Source organism: Thamnophis sirtalis, unplaced genomic scaffold, assembly GCF_051295495.1.
Source record: "Thamnophis sirtalis isolate CommonGarterSnake01/CBP01778 unplaced genomic scaffold, rThaSir2_p1.2 scaffold_4, whole genome shotgun sequence".
NCBI lineage: Eukaryota > Metazoa > Chordata > Lepidosauria > Squamata > Natricidae > Thamnophis > Thamnophis sirtalis.
The window spans coordinates 134,900,675-134,924,718 of NW_028261384.1; the positions used below are offsets into that span (position 1 = coordinate 134,900,675).

The following is a 24,044-nucleotide window of genomic DNA, read 5'->3' on the forward strand; positions in this document are numbered from 1 at the left end:
TCCACCTCTCCCCCATTCCCAGAATTAGATATGCACTCAATCACTGAAAAAATGGTTCTCCAATGTAATGAGGGGTCAGTTGTTATGTTTTATTGTCTCCTGAGCTATATGGCTCTCCTTTCATTTGCCAGCTTCATTGTGGCTTTCCAGGCTCGTAAACTGCCCGACACCTTTAATGAAGCCAAGTTCATCACCTTCAGCATGTTGGTTTTCTGCAGTGTGTGGGTCTCCTTTGTGCCAACCTACCTGAGCACCAGAGGAAAAGCCATGGTGGCTGTGGAGATCTTTTCTATTTTGTGCTCTAGTGCAGTGCTTCTAGAATGTATCTTCTTCCCCAAGTGTTATATTATTGTATTTAGGCCTGGTTTAAATAACAGAGAACAATTGATAAGAAGAATTGTTTGAATACCTTTTGACTTTTTCTGACTATGTTTTAAAATTGAGAGGATATATATACAGTACATTCCATGTTTTCCACTAAGCCAGGTAACCAGAGGAGGAAATGGCTAGGAAACAGACTGGCGGGATCCATCATTGTCTTCTGCTCCTGTATTCAAGCTGTTACCTATACGGTATGGTTGATCGTATCTCCTCCCTTCCCTAAGTGGGACATGCATTCACAGGTTCAAGAGATAATTGTTCAATGTAATGAAGGCTCAGATACCATGTTTTACATTGTCCTGAGCTACTTGAAGCTCCTGGCCACCATCAGTTTCATTGTGGCTTTCTTTGCCAGAAAACTGCCTGATACTTTTAACGAAGCCAAGCTGATCACCTTCAGCATCCTTGTGTTTTGTAACATTTGGGTGTCCTTCATCCCAGCCTATCTGAGCACCAAGGGGAAATACATGGTGGCTGTGGAGGTCTTCTCCATCTTGGGCTCTACTGCAGGCCTCAGGGGCTGCATCTTCCTTCTGAAGTGCTTCATCATTCTCCTGAACCCACATCTCAACAGAAAACAGCATCTAACAAAAACAGATTAATAATCAATAATGCTATAATTCAGCCTTTATCTGGTGACCAAAATCATCCATGTGAACAGTCCAAATATTCAAACTTGCAACCTTAATCATTCAATTCAATGCTATTTATTTTATTTTATTCATGTCTGTAAAATATATAATCAATCCCTAAAGGTTTATCTGAGCTGTCAAACAGCTAAATGGTTAGAAGATGGGGCTTCCGGGGCGGGACCTTGCTGATGGCGGTAGCTTAATGAGCTGCCCCCAGGTTCCTGGCTGCGTTATCTGCCTAAATACCTGGTAGATAAACTCATTCTTCAGGCAAAGAAGATGAGAGAGAGATCCAGCTGGCAAGAGCTTTTCTTTGAAGTTTGCAGCTTTTTTTTTGCTGCGAACGGAAGGGGGGGCCTACCGAAGGCTGAATCACACCTCCGAGCCAGGAACTTCTGCCATAACCACTACGGCACAAAGTAAGGAACCCCCGCTTAGGACAATTTTTGATATATCTATTTGAGATTAATACAAGCAGAGTCCGTACCCGAGAACTTTATCTGTCCCCTTTTTTTATTTATTTTTTTAAAAGAAAGAGCTTTCTTCGTGCATCGGGTTTCTAAAAAAATAAGCTCCTAAAATGGCGGATGCCACATTCTTAACTGTCCGACAGAGAAAAAGATCAAAGGAACAGCCAGATAGCATTCTCTGACTAATTAGTTTTGTTTCTCTGAAGACCTACCAAGATTTTTTTTTCTTTTCAACTTTTAAAAGCTGTAAAAGCCTCCTTGTTAATATAGAGACATTCTAAACAGAGATGAATATGAACTGTTTCATTACAATGCTAATCTTTTGAAACTCGCTTTGTTACAATGCTCTTTTCTGAAACCTTTTGAAAAACCTCTAAGAACAAATAAAGGGGGGACTTAATACTTTCTTCTCTCGCAAGCTACACAATGGGCCAGCAGAGTTTGAATAATTGTTGAATAATTGTTTGAAGAAAAGAAATAATGGCATCAAAATCAAAGTCGGGGAGACGTCCTTTTAGGAATACACCTCACGCACTTGGCACAAAGTTGCAGCTTTCACCCTCTATGCCCCCTACTGGAGATTTGCTAACGAAAGATTTTTTTTTTTGAGACTCTTAGAGAATTTAGAGAGGAGATAAAGAAACTTAATGCAGACTTATGTGATAAGCTTGATACTAGGATTGCCAAAATAAAGGACAATATGGTGGGACTTGTAACTGTATTGACAGAATATGTTGCTGGAATGGAAGATAAGCTAGAGGTTCTTGATGAAGCCAACACTAACTTGACATCCAAAATTGAAGTGATGCAACAAACAGTTGAAAATGCAGAAAAACAAATTGTTATGATACACTACAAACAGATGGAGCTTGCATTAAGAGTCAGGGGGCTGCGTGAAAACGAACAGGAGAACTTGAAGCAGATTTTCTCAGAGGCCTTTAATCGTCTGGTGGGAAGACCGGGGATCAACTTTGACTGGCAGATCGAAAAAAATTATCGCATTAACTCTTGGGCGGCAAAACAGAGACAACTTCCTCGAGATGTAATTATATATTTTACTACAAGAGAGTCTAGAAACATGATACTACAAGAGTCTTATAATACCAGGCTACAAATTGGTGGACAGGACTTGATTGTCTTGAAAGAAATACCACCCCAAATGCTAAGAGCCAGGAGAGATTATGCTTTTCTAGTGGAAGAACTCAGAAACCGTCAGATACAGTATAGATGGGATGTGCCATTTGGTATTATAATTACATTTGATAAGCAAAAATATCGTCTCAACTCTGTATGGGAAGCCCGAGATTTCTATCACAAGACCCTGAAGGTGGGACACCCCGAATCATCTGGATCTGGAGAAAGACTACGAGAAGGACAAGATAAACAGCAAATCACACAACTACCAGACAGAAAGCACCATTTCCTCCTTCCGGAAGGGCAAGGTACCAGAGAACAAGGACCTAGCCGTACGACTACCAGACGAATGGGAAAACAAGGCAGATTGCAACAACCTCAATAATCATCGGCCATTGATCAAGGAGTTATGTCTGAACTCTTTACAGAAGAGAAAGAAAATATTTTACTATCTCAAACAGTTCAAGAACGATATAACTTGTCTGTAAGAAAATCATATTAAATTAACTGATCCAAAATATCTGTTCAACCTCGAACTTGGTCAATATTTTGTGACCTCTGCTACGCAAAAGAAAAATGGTATAGTTGTATACTTAAGAAAAGACATTAAGGCTGAATGAACTGAAGCAGATCCCTTTGGAAGATATATCGCATTAGACCTAATTCTAGAAGGGAAAAAGACTTGATGGACAACTTTGAATTTTATACAAATCACTAATGATTTATCTTCTAGGGTGAAGAAGACAAAGATTGCGGCGAGGGTTCTCTTGGATCATAACCCAGTCTGGATGGAATTGGGAAGGGTAGTGCATGCAAGAAGGTCTTGGAAGTCGAATGGGAGTTTATTTTTATATGAAAAGTATATTAATGATTGTAAAAAATTGCTATCTGAATACTTTGTTCTGAATATGAATAAGGGTATATTCAGGGAATTTGTAGGAGATGTAAGTAAAGCATATATGAGAGGAGTACTGATGAATACAAAAAAATATATATAGACATAAACAAGGGCAAAAATGAAAAGAGTTGGAAGAGGATACCAAAAGAAAAATTTGAAATGTATCCAAATTGTGTTATAGAGGAAGGAGGCATAAAGGGGACAAAACTAAGGGTTTAGAAACAGACAGATACTTAGATAAAGAGATAAGGCCCCTAGCTAGAGAAGAGTACAGGCAAAAGCTGAATTAACAAATAACTTCTGGGGAAATCCTGTAGGTAATCAAACAATTAAGATTAGGAACAATGTAAACTGCTTAAAGTTTGTGTAATGGTAAGAAGCTGAGTTCAACGCAGAGATTTTACTGACTTTTTTTTCTTCTCTTTCTTTTCTCTTTCCCCCTTTTTTTTTCTTTATTATTTTTTTCCCTAACTTTCTTGGTTTTAATACATCTTAGACTGTGTTTGATAAAAAGCTATACCGTGTACGGGCTCTGGGAAGTCAGGAGGGGGGAAGGGAGGTGGGGTCATGGGGGGGGAGGGGGAAATATAGTATGTGCCAGATTTTAAAGTAACATGATTGCACTTGTATACTGTTGCTTTTTTAAATTTTAGTATAAAAATAAGAAGCTGAATATATCGATAGATAGTAGAAATACACCGAAGGGAGGAGCAGAGGGAAAGAAGAGGGAGGGGTAGAGAGGGTGGGAGAGAGGATCGGAAGGAGGGTGAGATGGAAGGGAGGGGAGAAAGGAGTGATAGAGGGGGAGGGGAAGTAGGAGAGAGGAATGTTGGAGGGGAGAAAGGAAAGTTGGAGGGGGGAGAAAGAAAGGGTGTATGGAGGGTTGAAGTGGTATATTGATTTTGCATTTTGGGGAGTACAAGGATGGCTGTGTTTATTGCCCAATGTTATATGGCCCCAATCATGCACAGTATATATGTGACTATATGAAATGAAAATGAAAAAATGAAAATAAAACATTTGAATGAAAAAAAAAAAAGAAGATGGTTAGCTATATAAAAGTTTCAAACTAAACAAAGAAACAAATAAAAATAAATAAATAGTACCAAAATTGCATTCAATTTTTTTAATACTAGAGAGAGAATAAGAGTGATTTGGGAAATGCATGGTTTTTGTTAACATGTGGGAAACTTTGGTTTCCAGGATGTCAAGTAGCTTTATTGAAAATTTTATTGATTGGCCCCATTTTCCATTGTTGATTTTATCAATTTGAGAAGTCCCACCTGGCTCTCCTGTTGTTGAAATGGGGGAGGTTGGTCATCTGGAGGTGGGATAACTATTGAACAATATATATTAGGGTCCTATGTTAATATATATTAATTAGCTTGTTACCTTATCTGTTATATATGAGATCAAAGCTGTTGAGATTTGCTTAAGAATAGTACTGAAAATGCAATGAATTAACTTGCAAACATGAGAGTTTTTCAATGAGCAGAAGATTAACATTCAGCAGATCCACAGTATCTTTCAAAGTAAATTTATCTATTTCGTACCATTACAATCCCAAATTTTGTTTTTCCCTGCTTTACATAAGGGCCACTTTCTGTTCCTGAGACTGCTTTTACTAGTGGACAAATCTTAGTAAACAACGTGAGAAAACCAACAAAGCACTCATAGGCACAGACTCTCCTACAACAAGGGAATCATAATCTGAACAGGAAAAATAATTGGAAATTTTCTAGCAATTTAGCTTGATACATCTTCTCGTCTCTTGATATACAAATACACTCCAAGCTGACTTTTCTGCTTTGTTTTTTTCTAGCCAAGATTGGCTGGAAATGAGTCTGTGTTTTGCCCTGGCTATTTTATGACCCCATGTGTATTACTTTTATATAAAACTTCAAACATACTTAATACTCCTTCATATAAGACTCCTTCATGTAATTTAGCATTCACGTGTTTTACAGGGAAAAAAAATGTCTGTGAGATGAGTTGGGTGAAGACTGAGAAACATGGAAATCTGAGAAATAGGACAGAGGTGATCAAGCACACTCTACACATAATTTGTTTGTGCATTACATCACACACACACCCAGAGATTAACAGAATTGGAAGACACCTTGCAACCCCCTGCCCAAGCAGGAGACCCTAGATCTGCCTCTACCTAGGAACAAACTCACCACCTCCTGATTGTGATGCGAGAGCTCCACAAAATGATTAGCATTAGCCCATAGCACAAATTCAAGGAAGGAACAAAATCTTGACAGTTCAAATACTAAAGGGATAGTAAAATACCTTTAATAGTTATTTTCTGGTATTGTAAAAACTCATCTACAATATATGTTTGCTTTTAAAATGACATTTATTCAGACAAAAGCTTTAGTAAATCTTTGGAATTAGAATTTCCATACAACTGAAGGAAAAAATACCCTTAACGTTGTCAGATAAAATTAGTATGAGTCATCTTCAAAATGCTTGTAAAATGTTTGATCTTATTTCTTTTTTACAATTATTTTTTTTAATATTATTTGGTGTTAGTTTTCAACTTTCTTGTTTAAAATCCCAATAATTTTTTTTAATGGCAAAACACTCACAAAACCTCTTACAATTTTTTTTATTGCAAACCTAATTTAGGATTTCTAAGCATTCCCAACTCCAATCACAAAGAAGAGCCTACAACAACTTTCAAGATAACATTTACAGATACAGATGAACAGAATTTGAAGGTACCTTGTAGGTCATCTAATCCAACCCCTCACCCAAGCACGAAGCCCTACACCATTTCTGACAGATGGCAGTCCAATCTCATCTTGAAAACTTCCAGTGATGAAGGTCCCACAACACCCGAAGGCAACTTGTGTTCCATGGGTGAATTGTTCTCACTGTCAGAAAATTTCTCCTTATTTCAAGGTTGAATCTCTCTTTGATCCGCTTCCATCCATTCTTCCTTGTCTGGCCTTTATGTAGTATCTGAGATCTTTAAAAATCACTCCACCCAGATTATAAATTTGAAGCTAAAGCTGCTTATCGTGTGGGTTTCTCGTTCTTCTTGGTTTCACCGAAATATGGAGAATATTTGAAATGATTCAACCCCAAGCTACACATATTCTCTTTTATTGGTAGTGAAATATGATTTTGATGAAATTTGGCAGATATCTTGTATAGGTTTAGGTTTTAGGTTTTAGGTTTTAGGTTTTAATTTTATTTGTATGCCGCCCTTTTCCCTGAAGGGACTCAGGGCGGCTCACAACTCAAAAGGGAGGGGAAATACAAACAGAATAACAAAAACATAAAAAACCATACATAGTTAAAAGCACAACAATCATACCATTCGAGTGAGGCAGCGAGTCTTTAGCCCCAGGCCTGTCGGAACAGCCAGGTTTTAAGGGCTATGCAGAAGGCCTGGAGGGTGGTGAGGGTACGAATCTCCACGGGGAGTTCGTTCCAGAGGGTCAGAGCAGCCACAGAGAAGGCTCTCCTCAGGGTAGTCGCCAGTCGACACTGGCCGGCTGATGGAATTCGGAGGAGGCCTAGTCTGTGGAGGTAATTGGCAGTAGGCGGTCTCTCAAGTACCCAGGTCCAATACCATGAAGGGCTTTGTAGGTGACAACTAGCACCTTGAAGCGTACACGGAGATCAACAGGCAGCCAGTGCAGCTCGCGGAGGATAGGTGATCGCTCGCACGGCTGCATTCTGGACAAGCTGAAGTCGCCCAATACTCTTCAAGGGCTGCCCCATGTAGAGCACGTTGCAGTAATCCAGTCTGGAGGTCACAAGGGCACGAGTGACTGTTGTGAGAGCCTCCCGGTTCAGGTAGGGACGCAACTGGTGCACCAGGCGAACCTGGGCGAATGCCCCCCTGGTCACAGCTGACAAATGATGTTCAAAAGTCAGCTGTGGGTCCAGGAGGACTCCCAAATTGCAAACCCTGTCTGAGGGGCGTACCGTTTGACCCCCTAGCCTGAGAGGTGGAACACCTGGCCAATTAGTAGGAGGAAAGCACAGCAGCCACACGGTCTTATCTGGATTGAGTACAAGCTTGTTAACCCCCATCCGGTCCCTAACAGCCTCGAGGCCCTGGCACATCACATCAATCGCTTCATTGAGTTGGCACGGGGCGGACAGATACAACTGTGTATCGTCCGCATACTGGTGGTATTTTATCCCGTGCCGTCGAATGGTCTCACCCAGCGGTTTCATGTAGATATTAAAGAGGAGGGGGGACAGGACCGAACCCTGTGGCACCCCATACATTAGGGGCTTAGGGGTCGATCTCTGCCCTCCGACCAACACCGACTGTGACCTGTCCGAGAGGTAAGAGGAGAACCACCGTAAGACAGTGCCTCCCACCCCCACCTCCCGCAGTCGTCGCAGAAGGATACCATGGTCGATGGTATCGAAAGCCACAGAGAGGTCAAGGAGTACCAGGATGGAGGCATGACCTCCATCCCTGGCTCTCCAAAGATCATCGATCAATGCGACCAAAGCGGTTTCCGTGTTGTAGCCAGGCCTGAAACCAGACTGGAAGGGATCTAGATAATTGGTTTCCTCCAAGGCCCGCTGGAGCTGAAAGGCTACCACCTTCTCAACAACCTTCCCCACAAAGGGGAGGTTGGAGACTGGACGATAGTTGTTTAGGACGGCTGGATCCAAACATGGTTTCTTCAGGAGGGGTCTCACCACCACCGCCTTTAATGCGGGGGGAAAGACCCCCTCCCGAAGGGAGGCGGCAACAACTGCCTGGATCCAGCCCCGTGTCACCTCCCTGCTGTTAACAACCAGCCAGGAGGGGCACGGGTCCAGTACACATGTGGAGGCACTTACAGCTCTCATGGCCTTGTCCACGTCCTCAGGGGTAACAGCTTGAAAATCAATCCAGTGATGTCCTACCAGATTATCCCTTGGTGCCTCAGCTGGTTCTGCAGAATTGGAGTCCAGGTCCGCCCGAAGCCGAGCAACTTTATCCGTGAGGAATTGGACGTAGTCCTCAGCTCTGCCTTGCAAAGGATCGCTCGTATCCCTCCTATTTAGGAGGGAACGGGTTATCCTGAACAAGGCAGCTGGGCGCGACTCAGCGGAAGCAATCAGAGAGGCAATGTATGTTCTTTTTGTCGTCCTAATTGCCTGGATGTAAACTCTGATGCTGGATGTTAAAAGTGCTCGGTCTGACTCGGATTTACTGGATCTCCATCGATGCTCTAGGCGTCTCTTTCGGCGCTTCATCTCCTGGAGTTCCTCAGTAAACCAAGGGGCCCTCCTGGATCCACTGCCTCGGATTGGCCGTAAAGGCGCAATCCGGTTAAGAGCCTCTGTCGCTGCTGAATTCCAAGCAGCACCAGAGTCTCCGCCGGACTGCGGGCGAGAGTATCAGGAATAACCCCAAGCCCTGTCTGAAAACCCGACGGGTCCATAAGTCGCCTGGGGTGAAACCACCTAATCGGTTCCTCCTCCCTACAGTGGGGGTTTGGTCTCCGAAAGTCAAGCCTCAGTAGGTAGTGGTCCGACCATGACAGGGGTAAGATCTCACTACCCTTCAGACCAAGGTCACAACTCCACTGCTCCGAGAGAAATACGAGGTCGAGCATGGAAGCCATGAACTCCTGCGCTCCATCAGAGTGAGCGCCGAGAGAAGGCAAGTTGAAATCCCCCAGAACCATAAGCCTGGGAAACTCAACTGCCAACTCGGCTACCGACTCGAGGAGCGAGGGGAGGGCTGCCGCAACGCTGTTGTATAGGAATAAGAAATTGATAGATGCTTGCATGGATTATTTCAAGAGATAGAAAAAAAATACAGGTAGTCCATGATTTACAACAGTTTGTTTAGTGACTATTCAAAGATACAACGGAACTGAAAAAAACTGATTTATCACCATTTTTAAAGGTTACGGCCTTTGCAAAATCCCCATGATCATGTGATCAAAATTCAGATGCTTAGCAATTGGTTCATATTTATGGCGGTTGCAGTGTCCTAAGGTCATGTGATCACCTTTTACGACATTTTGACAACTGACAATTAGGGTTGCAAGTAAGACCCCCAAGGAAAGAAGACTCTGAGTCTTGAAAGTTCCATTTTATTAGAGATGTCATATTGGCACATCTGGGAAAACCCGAATCTGAAAGTTTCCAAGCTTCCTCCACCCAAAAGAAAATTCAATTCCCTGCCCAGCACTCACATGTCCATCACATGGTCCAATCAGGCACTGTCCCAACTGGAGATACTTCCCAGTCAAACCCCTCCAGGTGCAGGCAAAGATGTCCTTGACGCTCTGAGAAAGGAATGTTATTATGACTATATCTCACCCATACCCCATGTAATCCCTCCCCCCAATTTCCCACAGCATTAAATGTGGCAGGCCTGAAGGCCCAATGCAAGTGATGGCTCCCAGGCCTGACACTAACAAGAAGCCCACGAACAGGCCAGTTTTACTTAACAACTGGGTTATTCACTTAAAAACTTCAGTGATTCACTTAACATCTAAGGCAATAATGGTCACAAAACGGGCAAACCTCAATGAAAAAAGTGCATCAGAAATTTTGGGCTCAAGTACGGTCATAAGTGGAGGATTGATTTATTTTGTTTTTTCCATTTTAGCGAAGACAATGGACTATTACAGCTTTCCTCTATATATTAAATTAATCCCACTTTCAAGATCATATCTTTCTGTCAGCCCCTTGTAATTAAGCTTAGTGTGATCTAAGAAGTTGGCATCCATGTGGAGGTTGATGTAGATCAAGGCAGCCAAAGTTTTTGAAAACTTTCTGGATATAAGGTCAAGGTAAGAACAAAGAAGATTGCAAGGCAAGAGAAAGAAAATAGCACTTGCTTATGGAAACAAAGTGTAACTCTTACAATAACACAAACACTATTTGCTGAAATCCCCAGGGAATACAGTATAAGGTTATAATTTGCAAATGTCTGTATTTCAGTTCAGTTCCTTGACATCATCACACCTGAACAAGGATGGCAAGGAGAAAAAAACCAGAAAATCCTGCTGCACTTTGAAAGATCCCTCGAAATTGATCTTGTGCCACTGAAATCAAGGAAACCACTCTATTTTATCTTTACTTTTTAATTTATGTATCTTCCTCCTTTTCAGTGGATGTTCCCCATTAGGTCTAACCAAGGCAATTTTTTTCCCAAACGACTGCTATATTTGTTGACCATGTTTTCAAAAGGATGGAAGGATGGCTCAAGTCTTCTGGCATTTAACCTTATTCTGTTCTTCTTTCTACCTGGCAGTGTCAATCAGAATTTGAAATCAATCTGCCTCCAATCCAATAATGTTCACAGGAAACTTTCCACCTCTGGAGATGAAACATTACTTGTGGGATTTTTTTCCTATGTCAACCCTGATGAACGTGCCCAGAGTTTCAAAAAAGTGCCAGTAATTTCTGAATATGGATCGTAAGTGCCTCGTTCTTCCTTGAGTAAAATGCAATATAAATTCAGACAAAGGGGATAGAATGTAAAGAAAAGGTAGATTATACTAGTTCAATTATGGCACTGCTAGTTTGGCTGTCATATTTAGAGATACTAGCCATGTTAATCAGGGCTTCCATTGAGAGATTACCCTTAAGAAAACATGCATTTTGGACCTTCACATGTTATAAAGGACCCTGTTAGAAATCTAGAGATCTAAAGAAGCATTTTAAGAGAACTTTGATTTTTGAAAAAAAATGCTGCAAGAGTATTTCTCTCTCCCTTTCAAAAATGGAAATACCACCAAGTTTATTTTATTTATTTATTTCATTAAGCGTGGATTAGATAACAGATATAAGTATAAACATGATTTTCAATACATGAAATCAATACGAATACCAGGTAATATTAGGACAGTGACGGCAGGTACGCTGGTGCGACTATGCACGTCCCTTAAAGTCCTCTTTGGAATGGGGTGAGTATGACCGTAGACTGTCTAAGGTTAAAGGTTTGGGTGTTTGGGGAAGAAACCACAGTGTTGGGTAGTGCATTCCAGGCATTGACCATTCTGCTGCTGAAGTCGTGTTTTCTGCAATCCAGTGTGGAGTGGTTTGCCATACGTTTGGATCTATTGTGAGCTCGTGTGTTGTTGTGTTTGAAGCTGAAGTATTCATTGACAGCTAGGACATTGTAGCAGATATTTATGTACTGCGCTTAGGTTGGGTCGAAGATGGCAAAGTTCTAAATTGTCTAAGCCCAAAATTTCAAGGCATAAGTTATTCTGTTGAGAGCAGAGGAGTGGAGGACATTTCTTGGGAAATATCTCTGAACTTGTTTGATTCTATTTATGTCTGATATGCAGTCCAATTTCCAGACAGATGAGCTGCATTCAAGAATTGGTCTAGCGAAAGTTTTTTATGTCCTAGTTGGCAGTTCAATATTATCAGAGAAAAAGCTATGCAAGATTAATGCCCTTTTAGCAATGTGGTTACAGTGAGCTCTGGCACTTAGACTGTTTGAGATGAGTGCTCCAAGGTCCTTGATAGTGTGTGGGTCGTCTACAAAGTCACATCCACCCAGCTTGCATTTAGGGGACACAACACTAAGGATGAAAACCTGCTAGAATGCTTACGGTTGAACATAAAAAAAGACATTACCATAAGAATATACTCTAGGGCACCAAACCAAGCATACGAAATAGATGAACGTTTTGCTACAAACTTAACCAATGTATGTCAAAATACATCACAGGAGTAACAGGTGGGTTTATTTACCCAGACATTAAAGAGGGGAATCGGATGGGTTGACCCAGCTGACAAGTTTGTCATTCAAACGGTAAAGGAGGAAGCAAGAGGGCAGCTCAACTAGAATTTATTCTATGTTTTGTTCTTTTTTTCTCTCTTTTTTTTAAAGTAAACTTTTTACTACTTTCCAAAATATTTTTATTAAACAGTTTTTTCCCAACATTTCCACATCGTAAGCTCCATTATAATATTTTTGTCTGTACATGTATACACACACACACACACACACACACACAGAGAGAGAGAGAGAGAGAGAGAGAGAGAATACATTTCCATTTACTAATATGTTAATTCATAATTATATTTCTTCTATGCTTATTATTCTTTCAATGTGCTAATTTCTATGCAATGCATCTTATATCTATCTGTGTACATATATTCCTCTTATAGATATTATTCTGTACTATTTTATATACAGTAAATCTTACTTTTTCCCCTCTTATTTATTTATATGGTTTCATGATTTTTCTCTGATTTCTTAATCTTTCTTCCCTAAATGCTTTTTTATTCTTTGCATCTTTCCTCTAGCCATTTGTACCATAAATTCCATACTAAGTGATAATCAGATTATCCTTTATCTTTTATTTATTTTGTAATTCTGTCCATTTCAGCACACTCTAATACTTTTTAAATCAAATTTCCTCTGTTGGTATAGTTTTGTTCTTCCAATTTTGTGTGTATATGATTCTTGCTGCATTTATTGCATATAATATTAAGTATTGAATTTTTTTCTCATAGTTCCCAGTAATCATCCCTAAGAAAAATAATTCTGCTTTTAGCTCTATTGCTAATGTAGTTATCTCTTCAAGCCAGTTTTTTATTCTTGTCCAATATTTTCTTGCTACTATACACATCCACCACATATGATATAATGTTCTGTGGGCTTGACTACATTTCCAACAATTCTGTGAACAGTTTGGAAACATTGTCGCTATTCTATGTTCTCTTCTAAAGAGGAACCATCACTTTCCCTGTTGAGGAAATGTCTTCCAATCAACCTCTCCCAAATCCTTGCCTAGAGGCAGTGGTGGGATTCAGGCAGTTCACACCAGTTCGGGAGAACCGGGGGTTAATGTTTTGAGCAGTTTGGCAAACTGGTGGTTGGAAAAAATCCATAGGGGAGAGAACCAGTTGTTAAATTACTTGAATCCCACCACTGCCTAGAGGTATAGAACAGGTCTTGCTAATCAGTGACTGTGGAGACGGTCAGAATAATGTGCAAAGCCAAAAGTCTCATTCAATGAAATTCAAAATTAATCTCTATTGAATAAATTGCTAAAGTTACCTATGTAGTTGAGAACCAGATTGAGTTCTTTTTTAGGATTTGATTTTCTCCACTTCTCCACTTTTATTTCAGCCTAATACCAAAATATGCCCAGCATCCTCTTACTATGTATTTTGCCATTGATGAGATCAACAAGAATGCCAAGCTCTTCCCCAACATCACACTAACACCGAAGATTTATGAGACTAGTTTCAATGCCATGAAGGCCAGTGAGGATGTTTTAGATTTTCTGTTTCTGAATCGAGGGAGTCCTATCAACTTCAATTGTGTTGGAAGAAGGAATCTGAACTTCTTGCCTATCATTGGTGACCTCCCCTCGCTCAATTCCATCCAGATGGCCCACATGTTGAACATCTACAAGTTTCCACAGGTATGACCATTTTCCACAGATCAGTTTGTTTCTTGTTTCTTCTTTGTTTCTTTTCTTTTTATTAACCCTAGCTTCTTTCATTTTTAGCCAGGCTATCAATTATCAGTTCTGAGTCTACTATAATAAATCTTATGATCTCTTTCTTAATGTAAAACTTTCGCAATAAAGTCATGATGTCACAGTGAAATCCAATATTCTATGGAGAATGGAAAAAGTCTATGCTCTTCATGATCACAAAAGGACTCTGAATTTAATTTTCTATGCCTCCTTCTTTCCAACAGATCAATTATGGTTCCTTTGATCCAGTCCTGAGTGACAAAAGGCAGTTCCCTTCCTTCTTCAGCATGGTTCCCAATGAAAATTTGCAATACGAGGGGATTGTCCATTTACTGAACCATTTTGGATGGAACTGGATTGGCCTCTTGGTCTCAGAGGACGAAAGCGGGGAAACCTTTCTTCAAAATCTCCAACCAAAACTCTTCCAGAGTGATATTTGCATTGCTTGGACAGGGTTGATTCCAATTATAATGGATGCAGTCATAAATAAGTATGTTATTTTTGATCGCATAACAAACATAATATACACTATCTTAGGGAAGAATATCAGTATATTCCTTGCCTCCGGGACTGCCCAATCTATGGAGACTCTACAATGGGGGCTTTATTCTACTGAAATTAATCGTCAGAATCCAATAGATCACAGAGTATGGATCATGACCTATCAATGGGATTTCACCGTGATTTCATCAGCACGAGGGAAATTCCAAGTTCAAACTTTCAATGGTTCCTTATACTTCTCCCTCCATACTAGGATTGTCCCAGGATTTCAGGAGTTTCTTGAGAAAATAAAACCTGATAAACATCCCTTTCGTTACATTAATTGGTTCTGGGAATTGGTGTTTGATTGTTCACTGCCTCCATATCAGAAAGGTGTTAAACGCTGCACTGGGAGGAAAAAACTCAAGACCGTCTCTGGCTCTGTGTTTGAAATGACCATGTCTGGAGAAAGCTACAATGTCTACAATGGGGTTTATCTTGCAGCACATGCGTTGCAAGCAATGTATTCAAAAAGAGCAAAAAGAGCAAAGCCAGCTCCTGTGAGGAATCAGGATGGATCAAATCTTCAGCCTTTGCAGCCATGGGAGGTATGTCATTGCTCTTCTCAGATACATTTATAGAAGCCCTGGAAGGGATGGAGTAGGATGGGAAGGCACCAATAGATAGACAATCTGGATTTGTTTCTCTGTAGCAACCAATATCTATTAGCAAATATTAGTAAATCTGCAATAACTGATGCAGCTCAATTATACCTAAAAATCATCTCCAAAGTCAAACCATCCCCAAAAGGAACTATGTTTGGAGATCTACTACTTAATGCTGTTTCAGGGTGTGAAAATCTATTAATTTTAGCAACTTTTGTGCAAAGTCTCACACCCAACATCACCCAAAAAATTAATGCACAAAATTAAAACGTTTCTAGGTTGTCTCCATATTCTTCATTATAGTATCTCTCCTAATCTCTCTGTAGTAAACAATACTTCTGTTCTTGCTATACTAACTATTGTGCTATGGAACTGTTGATGTACTGTGTAAATATTGTGAAATTTTTTTTACATATATGGTAATCCTGAAAAGTTTGTGACGTTTTAATATTTCTACATAAACATGACCTAAAATATAACTGGTTTTCATCACAAATCCTAAAACTAGAACAGGAGGGCTGAAATAAACCTGCTGATTGATTTGTTGAGTAAAATGATCCATTTGTGCACATCTATGGACCTAAAATCACTAGAAGATCATAATAACTGGATTGTGTTTTTATCTTAATTAATAAAATTTCCAATTCCAATTGATGTATCCATTTTCACTGTAACACTTTAGATGTATTATATTTATATGGCAGTACAGACATATGGGACAGGAGGATTGGAAAGACTAAGTTAAATTTCTACAAGACTCTAAGTAATATTACATTAAGGAATTTATTGATTCATGTGAAAGAAACTTAAACAAAGCTGTGAGTCAAGAGTAAGAGGTGGAGAGTGATGCATTCCCAGTCCTTCCCTTTTCTTCCCATCACATGTAATGGATATCTCACCTTATTTATGTAGAATTGTCTCTTTCCTCTAATGATACATTTATGCAAGAATTGAAAAATAAGCTGTGTGAGAATCTGATGCCATGAATCTTAATTTTATCTACTATATTCCATTTGAATCAATACATATTAGGAAATTGTTGGATCTGATATTACTGAAATTTAAAATGGGTTCTGGTCCATGGGTTGAAGAGATTTCTGAATTAAACCAGAAAGCAATTCAGTTACAATTCTGATAAGATTCACTAGAGAAAACCAGTTAGGATTCTGAATAAAGCCAATCTTTGGGGAAGATTAGGATAACTTCTCTCTCTCAAATCCAGCTTCACTACACTCTGAGAAACATCCGTTTTAATAACAGTGTGGGAGAAGAAATCTTTTTTGATGAGAAAGGGGAGTTTGACCCAGGATATGACATCTTCAACTTTGTCTCCTTCCACAATCAATCCTTCCAGAGAATCCAGATTGGAAAGATGGTCTCCAAATCTCTTGATGGGAAGAAATTCACTATTAATGAAAATGCCATTGTGTGGAATCACAAGTTTCAGCAGGTGGGATATTTGGTAAACTTTAACCTGGTAGACTATTATTCGGAGGTGAAGATATTCTTCTCCAATGATCTAAAAGTCCATAAATGAAGAACAGTGATAGTACTCAGGAATCTTGTGGTTCTGCTGGATATTTGAGATGATCTTTATGAAGACCTCTACATACCAAGAAGAGCAACAAACATGATTAGGGGGCTGAAGGATTAAATATATAAAGAATGGTTGCAGGAACAGATATGTCTTAGTAAAAAGAAGGAAGATGTTGTAGCAGCGTTCCAACATCTAATGAGCCATGAGAAAGAAGAGAGGGTCAACCTGTTCTCCAAAGCAACTGAAGGAAGCTGGGTCTTGGGAGGCAGCAAATAATTCAGGGGCAGGGGCAGCTAGAGGTGGTATTTGCCAGTTCTCCTAACTCCTCAAAATTTCTGGTACTGATTCACCAGAATCGTTTAGAACCGGCCGAATGCCATTTCTGATGTGTTTGCAGAAAACTCAGAACTCATCCTAGGAAGCGGATGATTTGATGTAAATATGGACACTCTCCAAATGCATCTTGGGCCATGTTGACGTCAGAAGATTATGCATCTCCCTGAAAGTACCAAGTTGTTTTAATAAAATGGAGAACTTGTACAACATCGTGATGAATCCCATTCCTAAAGTTTCTTGGTGTTTTTTTTAAGGTACGTCCCCGTGCCAGATGTGTAGAGAGCTGCCGTCAGGGGTACAGCAAGGTTGTTCAGGAGGGGAAACATATTTGTTGCTACAATTGTAGACAATGTCCTGAAGGAAGAATTTCAATTAAAACGGGTAAGTAAAGGAAGAGATAGCTGAGAGTTGAGAGTTTACAAATTCAACTTTCCCTTGTTCTTTTCATCTCTGGTATGCTATTTAGTAGAATGGGATTGGAGTGAACTGCAGTAGATTTTGTTTTTCAAAGGTGGGTCTAATTTAAATACTTGTATGAATCCATTCTATTTTGATCTCTTTTCTTGGATGAGCGTTGCAATTCACTCCGAAGCACTCTACCACTAATGCTGCAGTTCAAACAAATACATATGCAGAAATAACAAGCCAGAATCCATACACTTATTAAGAAAGGATTATTGTGTAGGGGACTGTAGGTGTCATGGGGACTGTGACTGGCAACCCCAGCCATGATCTCTTTCAGATAGCTATATATATATTGTCCCATATAGTTGGGAATGACAAGGTCTTCTTCATGTATTTCAGATGCAGACCAATGTGAGAGATGCCCAGAAGATCAGTATTCGAATGCAGAAAAAGTCCAGTGCCTTCCCAAACGTTTCAGCTATTTATCCTATGGGGAACCCTTGGGAATCGTTTTGAGTTCTCTGACTCTTTTCTTTTCAGCAATTCTTATTTTGGTGGCAGTGACCTTCATTCTACATTGGGACACCCCCATTGTCAAAGCCAACAACAGGAACATCACATGTGTACTCGTTTCCTCTCTCCTGCTGTGTTTTCTGTGTTCTCTGATCTTCATAGGTCAGCCTGGGAATGTGACTTGCTTTCTCAGGCAAACAATGTTTGGTACCATTTTCTCTCTCTCAGTATCTTGTGTCTTGGCCAAGACCATCACGGTTGTTTTGGCCTTCCTGGCCACTAAGCCAGGAAACCAGATGAGGAAATGGCTAGGAAACAGACTGGCGGGATCCATCATTGTCTTCTGCTCCTGTATTCAAGCTGTTATCTGTATGGTATGGTTGATCATATCTCCTCCCTTCCCTGAATGGGACATGCATTCACAGGCTCAAGAGATCATTGTTCAATGTAATGAAGGCTCAGATGGCATGTTTTACATTATCCTGGGCTACTTGTGGCTCCTGGCCACCAGCAGTTTCACTGTGGCTTTCTTTGCCAGAAAACTGCCTGATACTTTTAATGAAGCCAAGCTGATCACCTTCAGCATGCTTGTGTTTTGTAGCATTTGGGTGTCCTTCATCCCAGCCTATATGAGCACCAAGGGGAAATACATGGTGGCTGTGGAGGTCTTCTCCATCTTGGGCTCTACTGCAGGCCTCCTGGGCTGCATCTTTTTCCCCAAGTGCTATATCATTCTCCTGAACCCACATCTGAACACAAAGCAGCATCTAACCAGGAGAACAGATTAATAATCAATAATACTATAATTCAGCCTTTATCTGGTGACCAAAATCATCCATGTGAACAGTCCAAATATTCAAACTCACAACCTTAATCATTCAATTCAATGCTATTTATTTTATTTTCTTCATTTCTGTAAAATACTGTATATAATCAATCCCTAAGGGTTTATCTGAGCTGTCAAATAGCTAAATGGTTAGAAGATGGTTAGCTATATGAAAGTTTCAAAACAAACAAACAAACAAATAAAAATAAATAAATAAATAGTACCAAATTTCATTAATTTTTTTTAATACTATGGAGAGAATAAGGGTATTTTGGGAAATGCATGGTTTTGTTAACATGTGGGAACCTCTTTGGTTTCCAAGATGTCAAGTAGTTTTATTGAAAATTTTAATATTGGCCCCATTTTCTACCCCTGATTTTATCAATTTGAGAAGTCCCACCTGGCTCTTCTGTTGTTGAAACATGGTGATTTTTGTCATCTGGAGGTGGGACACCTATTGAAAAATATATATTAGGTTCCTATGTTAATATATATTAATTAGCTTGTTACTTTATACAGTATGTTATACATGAGATGAAAGCTGCTGAGATTTGCTTAAGAATAGTATTGAAAATGCAATGAATTTACTCACAAATATGAGAGTTTTTCAATGAGCAGAAGATTGACATTCAGCAGCTCCACAGTATCTTTCAAAATAAATTTATCTATTTTGTACCATTACAATTCCAAATGGTATTTTTCCCTGCATCCTTCCAGAGCTTTACATAAGGGCCACTTTCTGTTCCTGAGACTGCTTTTACTAGTGGACAAATCTTAGTAAACAATGGGAGAAAACCAAACAAAGCACCCATAGGCGCAGACACTCCTACAACATGGGAATAATAATCTGAACAGGAAAAAATTGTGGAAATTTTCTAGCAATTTAGCTTGATGCATCTTCTCCTCTCTTGATATCCAAATACACTCCAAGCTGACTTTTCTGCTTTGTTTTTCCCCCAGCAGAGATTGGTTAGAAAGGAGTCTGTGTTTTGCCCTGGCTACTTTATGATCCCCTGTGCATTACTTTTATATAAAACTTCAAACATATTTATACTCCTTCATATAATACTCCTTCGTGTAATTTAGCATTCATGTGTTTTACAGGAAAAAATATGTCTGTGAGATGAGTTGGGAGAAGACTGAGAAACATGGAAATCCACCACACTCTACACTGAATTTGTTTGTGCATTACATCACGCACACACCCAGAGATAAACAGAATTGGAAGAGACCTTGCAACCCCCTGCCCAAGCAGGAGACCCTACATCTGCCTCTACCTAGGATAAAACTCACCACCTCCTGATTGTGAGGGGAGAGCTCCACAAAATGATTAGCATTAGCCCATAGCACAAAATCAATGAAGGAACAAACACTAAAGGGACAGTGAAATACCTTTAATAGTTATTTTCTGGTATTGTAAAAGCTCATCTCCAACATATGAATGCTTTTAAAATGACATTTATGCAGACAAAAGCTTTAGTAAATCTTTGGAATTAGAATTTCCATACATCTGAAGGAAAAAATACCCTTAATGTTGTCAGATAAATTTAGTATGAGTCATCTTCAAAATGCTTGTAAAATATTTGACCTTATTTCTTTTTTGCAATTATTTTTTTAATATTATTTGGTGTTAGTTTTCAACCCTCTTGTTTAAAATCCAATAAATTTTTTTAATGGCAAAACACTCACAAAAGGGCAAAATGAACCTCTTACAACTTTTTTTATTGCAAACCTAATTTAGGATTTCTAAGCATTCCCAACTCCAATCATGAAGAAGAGCCTACAGCAACTTTCAAGATAACATTTACAGATACAAATGAACAGAATTTGAAGGGACCTTCTAGGTCATCTAATCCAACCCCTCACCCAAAGAGGAGACTGTACACCATTTCTGACAAATGGCAGTCCAATCTCGTCTTGAAAACTTCCAGTGATGAAGGTCCCACAACCCCCGAAAGCAACTTGTGTTCCATGGGTAAATTGTTCTCACTGTCAGAAAATTTCTCCTTATTTCCAGGTTGAATCTCTCTTTGATCCGCTTCCATCCATTCTTCCTTCTCTGGCATTTATACAGTATCTGAGACCTTTAAAAATCACTCTACTCAGATTATAAATTTGAAGCTAAAGGGGCTTATCGTGTGGGTTTCTCGTTCTTCTTGTTTTCCCTGAAATATGAGGAGCCAAAAAGGAGAATATTTGAAATGATTCAACCCTGAGCTTCACATATTCTCCTTTATTGGTAGTGAAATATGATTTTGGTGAAATTTGGGAGATTTCTTGTATAGGAATATCAGACTGATAGATGCTTGGATGGATTATTTCAAGAGATAGAAAAAAAATACAGGTAGTCTTTGACTTACAATAGTTTGTTTAGTGACTATTCAAACATACAACGGAACAGAAATAACTGATTTATGACCGGCCTTTGCAACATCCCCATGATCATGTGATCAAAATTCAGATGCTTGGCAATTGGTTCATACTTAAGGCGGTTGCAGTGTCCTAAGGTCATGGGATCACCATTTGCGATATTCTGACAACGGAAGATTAGGGTTGCAAGTAAGACCCCCAATGAAAGAAGACTCCAAGTCTTGAAAGTTCCATTTTATTAGAGATGTCATATTGGCACATCTGGGAAAACCCAAATCTGAAAGTTTCCAGGTTTCTTTCACCCAAAAGAAAGTTCAAGTCCCTGCACAGCACCCACATGTCCATCACATGGCCCACTCAGGCACCGTCCCAACTGGGGATGCCTCCCAGTCACACCCCTCCAGGTACAGGCCAAGATGTCCTTGACTCTCTGAGAAAGGAATGTTATTTAGACTATATATCTCCCATACTCCATGTAATCCCTCCTCCCAATTTCCCACAGCACTAAATGTGGCAGGCCTGAAGGCCCAATGCAAGTGATGGCTTCCTGGCCTGACACTAACAAGAAGTCCATGAACAGGCTAGTTTTACTTAACAACTGGGTTATTTACTTAAAAACTGCAGTGATTCACTTAACAACTAAGGCAATAATGGTCACAAAATGGGGCAAACCTCACTGAAAAAAAGTCTCAGAAATTTGGGGCTCAGATACGGTCATAAGTGGAGTATTGATTTCTTTTGGTTTTTCCATTTTAGCGAAGACAATGGACTATTACAGCTTTCCTCTATATATTAAATTAATCCCACTTTCAAGATCATATCTTTCTGTCAGCTCCTTGTAATTAAGCTTAGTGTGATTTAAGAAGTTGACATCCATGTGGAGGTTGATGTAGATCAAGGTAGCTAATGCAATTCTCAAAAGCCAAAGTTTTTGAAAACTTTCTGGATATAAGGTCAAGGTAAGAACAAAGAAGATTGCAAGGCAAGAGAAAGAAAATAGCACTTGCTTATGGAAACAAAGTGTAACTCTTACAATAACACAAACACTATTTGCTGAAATTCCCAGGGAATACAGTATAAGGTGATAATTTGCAAATGTCTGTATTTCAGTTCAGTTCCTTGACATCATCACACCTGAACAAGGATGGCAAGGAGAAAAAAACCAGAAAATCCTGCTGCACTTTGAAAGATCCCTCGAAATTGATCTTGTGCCAATCAAGGAAACCACTCTATTTTATCTTTACTTTTTAAATTTATATATCTTCCTCCTTTTCAGTGGATGTTCCCCATTAGGTCTAACCAAGGCAATTTTTTTTCCAAACTTGTCTGCTATATTTGTTGACCATGTTTTCAAAAGGATGGAAGGATGGCTCAAGTCTTCTGGCATTTAACCTTATTCTGTTCTTCTTTCTACCTGGCAGTGTCAATCAGAATTTGAAATCAATCTGCCTCCAATCCAATAATGTTCACAGGAAACTTTCCACCTCTGGAGATGAAACATTACTTGTGGGATTTTTTTCCTATGTCAACCCTGATGAACGTGCCCAGAGTTTCAAAAAAGTGCCAGTAATTTCTGAATATGGATCGTAAGTGCCTCGTTCTTCCTTGAGTAAAATGCAATATAAATTCAGACAAAGGGGATAGAATGTAGAGAAAAGGTATATTATACTAGTTCAATTATGGCACTGCTAGTTTGGCTGTCATATTTAAAGATGTTAGCTATGTTGATCAGGGCTTCCATTGAGAGATGGCCGTTAGGAAAACATTCATGTGGGACCTTCACATGTTACAACAAACCCTCTTCTAGATCTAGAAATCTAAAAGTGCATTGTAAGGTAAATGTGGATTTTTGGGGGGGAAAATGCTCCCAGAGCAAATACTCTTGTCTTTTTATTTTCTGCTTAGTTTTTTTATTGAAAACAAAGGGAAAAGAATAATGCTATCATATTGTTTTTATCTTTCATAGATTTTTAAAAATCTACTTGTAAACTGATCAAATGATATTGGCTACTAGAAATATATAATATGCTTATTATATTTATGATATAATAAATTAGAGATATACTATCATGCAGTCACAGCAATAACAATCCAAATAATAATAATATCAAGAATAATAATCTCCATTTCAAAAATGGAACTACCACAAAGTTTGTGGGGAATGGGATCATGTCCTCCTAACCTTTTTCCATTCAGCAAATACTGGGTTCTTTCATATCACCTTTTTGACTATGATCAGAATTCACAAATTAAAATGCAGGCAACTACAATCCTTTCTAGTAAAGTATTGGTAGCACTTTCTCAAAGGAATACAAAACCAAGAGGCTTCTTTCTAAGAAATTGCAATGCACATCATCATCACCATCACAAGGTTTTTATTAGCTGATGCCATGGGCTGAAGAAAAGATGATACAATTTAAAAGAACAATGTAAAGATCTATTTCTATCTTAAACATTGTTCTGTATTGATTGAAGTGTGTAGTAGTTGCATGTAAACTTACTTTATACAACAGTTCTAGAAAGATCTAGATAGTTGATAATTTTATAAACTCTTCAATATACCTTTCCTATTGAAAGAAGGAAGCTCCAACAAATCACCAAACTATGAACTAAAAGTTTAATTTATGGACCTGATCGTATAATTTACTGCCCAAGATTAACATTTTGTTTTTAGTTGTGAAGTCAGGTCCGACCCATCACAACCCCATGGACAATGTTTCTCCAGGCCTTTCTGTCCTCTACCATCCTCTGGAGTCCATTTAAGCTCACACAAACTGGTTGTTGGAAGAAATCATTAGCACAGGGAACCAATTGTTAAATTACTTGAATCCCACCACTAACTAGAGGTATAGGACTGATCTTGCTAATCAGTGACTGTGGAGATGGTCAGAATAATGTGCAAAGCCAAAAGTCTCCTTCATTGAAATTCAAAATTAATCTCTGCTGAATCAATTGCTGAAA

At 39.2% G+C, this 24,044-nt stretch overlaps 1 protein-coding gene across 1 annotated transcript; it reads left to right on the top strand.

Moving 5' to 3' along the window:
- The first annotated feature begins 108 nt into the window (after positions 1-108).
- On the top strand, positions 109-18,796 carry LOC148046747 (vomeronasal type-2 receptor 26-like). The gene is made up of 7 exons (XM_087714923.1): positions 109-203; positions 10,756-10,920; positions 13,597-13,894; positions 14,176-15,039; positions 16,319-16,546; positions 17,224-17,350; positions 17,774-18,796. The coding sequence occupies exons 1-7, from the start codon at positions 109-111 to the stop codon at positions 18,673-18,675; spliced, it is 2,679 nt and encodes an 892-aa protein (XP_087571049.1). The 3' UTR covers positions 18,676-18,796.
- Positions 18,797-24,044: the final 5,248 nt, after the last annotated feature.

Coding starts and splice junctions, on each gene's coding strand:
- LOC148046747 (XM_087714923.1), top strand. CDS start 109: ATGGCTCTCCTTTCATTTGCCAGCTTCATTGTGGCTTTCCAGGCTCGT. Junction 10,921..13,596: donor GTAATTTCTGAATATGGATC/GTAAGTGCCTCG, acceptor CTTTTATTTCAG/CCTAATACCAAAATATGCCC. Junction 17,351..17,773: donor AAGAATTTCAATTAAAACGG/GTAAGTAAAGGA, acceptor CATGTATTTCAG/ATGCAGACCAATGTGAGAGA.